The sequence below is a fragment of the Piliocolobus tephrosceles genome, chromosome 17 (genome assembly GCF_002776525.5).
Source record: "Piliocolobus tephrosceles isolate RC106 chromosome 17, ASM277652v3, whole genome shotgun sequence".
NCBI classification, from domain to species: domain Eukaryota; kingdom Metazoa; phylum Chordata; class Mammalia; order Primates; family Cercopithecidae; genus Piliocolobus; species Piliocolobus tephrosceles.
Genome location: NC_045450.1, coordinates 18,538,498 through 18,540,498, shown reverse-complemented (window position 1 = coordinate 18,540,498; position 2,001 = coordinate 18,538,498). Strand labels below are relative to the sequence as shown.

Below are 2,001 nucleotides of genomic sequence, written 5' to 3'. Positions count from 1 at the left end.
GCTCTGTGTAGGGTGGCGGGGGAAGGTGCGCTGTGTAGGGTGGTGGGGGGAGTGCGCTGTAGGGTGATTGAGAGAGAGTGCACTGTGAGGGGAGGTGGGCGAGGTGCGCTGTGAAGGGAGGTGGGGGGAGTGCGCTGTGTTGTGAAGTGAGGCACACTGTGCTGTGTGCCATGAGTTAGGAAAGGAGGAGGATGGCAGAAAGGCAGCTCTGTGTGCAGAGGTGGGCAGTGGTGTTGGCTGGACCTGGGCTTGAATTTTGGGGGTCACTAGTTAGGTTTCTGTCTCCAGCTAAGCTGCAGACCTCTATTTCCTCCTCCGTGCAATGGGAATAACAGCAGTGTTCTCATAGGGCTGTCGTTAGGATTAATGGAATAATCCACTATTGAGCTTATTAGCACTGTGCCTGGTACACAGCAGCCGTCTAATCTGCTGGGCCCTCCCTGATGAGGCTGGGGTCAAGGGAAGGAAAGGGCTTTGGACTCAAGGGAAATAGCCACCTTCTTCCTCTTCTCCCAGGGAACCCAGTTTGGCCAGTGGGATACTGCTGGTTTTGAGAACGAAGACCAGAAACTGAAATTTCTCAGACTTATGGGTGGCTTCAAAAACCTGTCCCCTCCGTTCAACCGCGCCCCCAGCACAACTGCAAGGCCCAACATGGCCCTCAGCAAGAAGGCGGCTGACAGCCTGCAGCAGAATCTGCAGCGGGACTACGACCGGGCCATGAGCTGGAAGTACAGCCGTGGAGCCGGCCTTGGCTTCTCCACTGCCCGCAACAAGATCTTTTACATTGACAGGAACGCTTCCAAGTCAGTCAAGCTGGAAGATTAAACTCGAGAGTTTTGTCCCCCAAAAACTGCCACAATTGCTTTATTACATTTATGCTGGAGATTATAAATTTCTTTTTGTGAAAAATCAGATCTTGGTGATGACCTCCAGCAGCAGGATATAAATAACTCCCATAAGCTTAGCGTTCCAGTAATGGAACACTAGGCATAAATGGTTTATTCAGTTGTGCAAATGAAAGCCATCTGACAGTTGGCTCACATTGAACACCTGTGGAGATTAAGGACAAGGACAACTATCTTGATGGGCTTGGATGAACTGGGGTGGGGCAGCTCATATTTCGGGAGCCAGGAGAATGAGTGAGTGGCTAAAACCTCCTGTTTTCTGTGTTAAACATTCCGTCCCTGTTTGAGACATCAGTATGTACAGTTAACCTTTGTTGAGTGTTTAGCAGGTGCTAGGCAAATACTAGTGTTTTCCATAATGTATTTAATCTTCATAATTATGAAATGGGTGCTATTATTAGCCCCATCTTATAGATGAGGCAAGTGAGGTTCAGGGATAAAGTAATAAAGTTGCCTGGGGTCACCCAGCCACTAAGTGCAGGGTGTTGTACTTTTGTACCCGAAGCCCTAAGTTCTCTATTCGCCACTCTGAATGTTCCCTTTAGGGAATTTCCACCAGAATCCTCGTTGGGGATTGAAATGTCTTTAGATTGAGGAAAAAGTGTTATGACAAGTCTGCATCTCTGATAAAAAGTGGAGTGAATGAGGAACGGAGAATTGCAAGCTCCTTTTCCTTCCTTTTCCTTTCCCCTGTCATAGAGCAGCTATGAGTTGTTGTCTCTCATAGCTGAGAGGTGTCTGAGTTGTTGCCAAACATGTGGCAGAGCTGCTGCTGCTGCTGCTGCTGCTGGGAAATGTACCTCTAAACCCGTCCTGCCTTTTCCACTGGCCTCCCTTTGGCCCTAAGTGCTGACGTAGGATTTTGTCTTTTTGTGCTTTGACTGGATTCTGAACAAGGCATTTTAGGAAGAGTGGTTAGTCTTGCAGATGAACCAATGAGATTCCCAGGGACGTGTGTGTGTGTGTTTTTTGAGATAGGGTCTCACTCTGTCACCCAGGCTGGAGTGTAGTGGCATATCATGGCTTATTGCAACAACCACCTATCCAGGTTAAGCGATCCTCCCACCTCAGCCTCCCAAGTAGCTGGGACTGC

General features: G+C 48.9%; 1 protein-coding gene across 4 annotated transcripts in view; it reads left to right on the top strand.

Annotated features, from left to right (window-relative positions):
* The window catches only part of KNOP1 (lysine rich nucleolar protein 1), an 18,580-nt gene extending 17,196 nt beyond the window's left edge, over positions 1-1,384 (top strand). For all 4 annotated transcript variants that reach the window (XM_026455357.1, XM_026455355.2, XM_026455356.1 and 1 more), the window contains one exon: positions 517-1,384. In XM_026455357.1, coding sequence (XP_026311142.1) covers positions 517-828 — 312 coding nt within the window. In that variant the 3' untranslated portion in view covers positions 829-1,384. The remainder of the gene's footprint in view (positions 1-516) is intronic.
* The last annotated feature ends 617 nt before the right edge of the window (positions 1,385-2,001 follow it).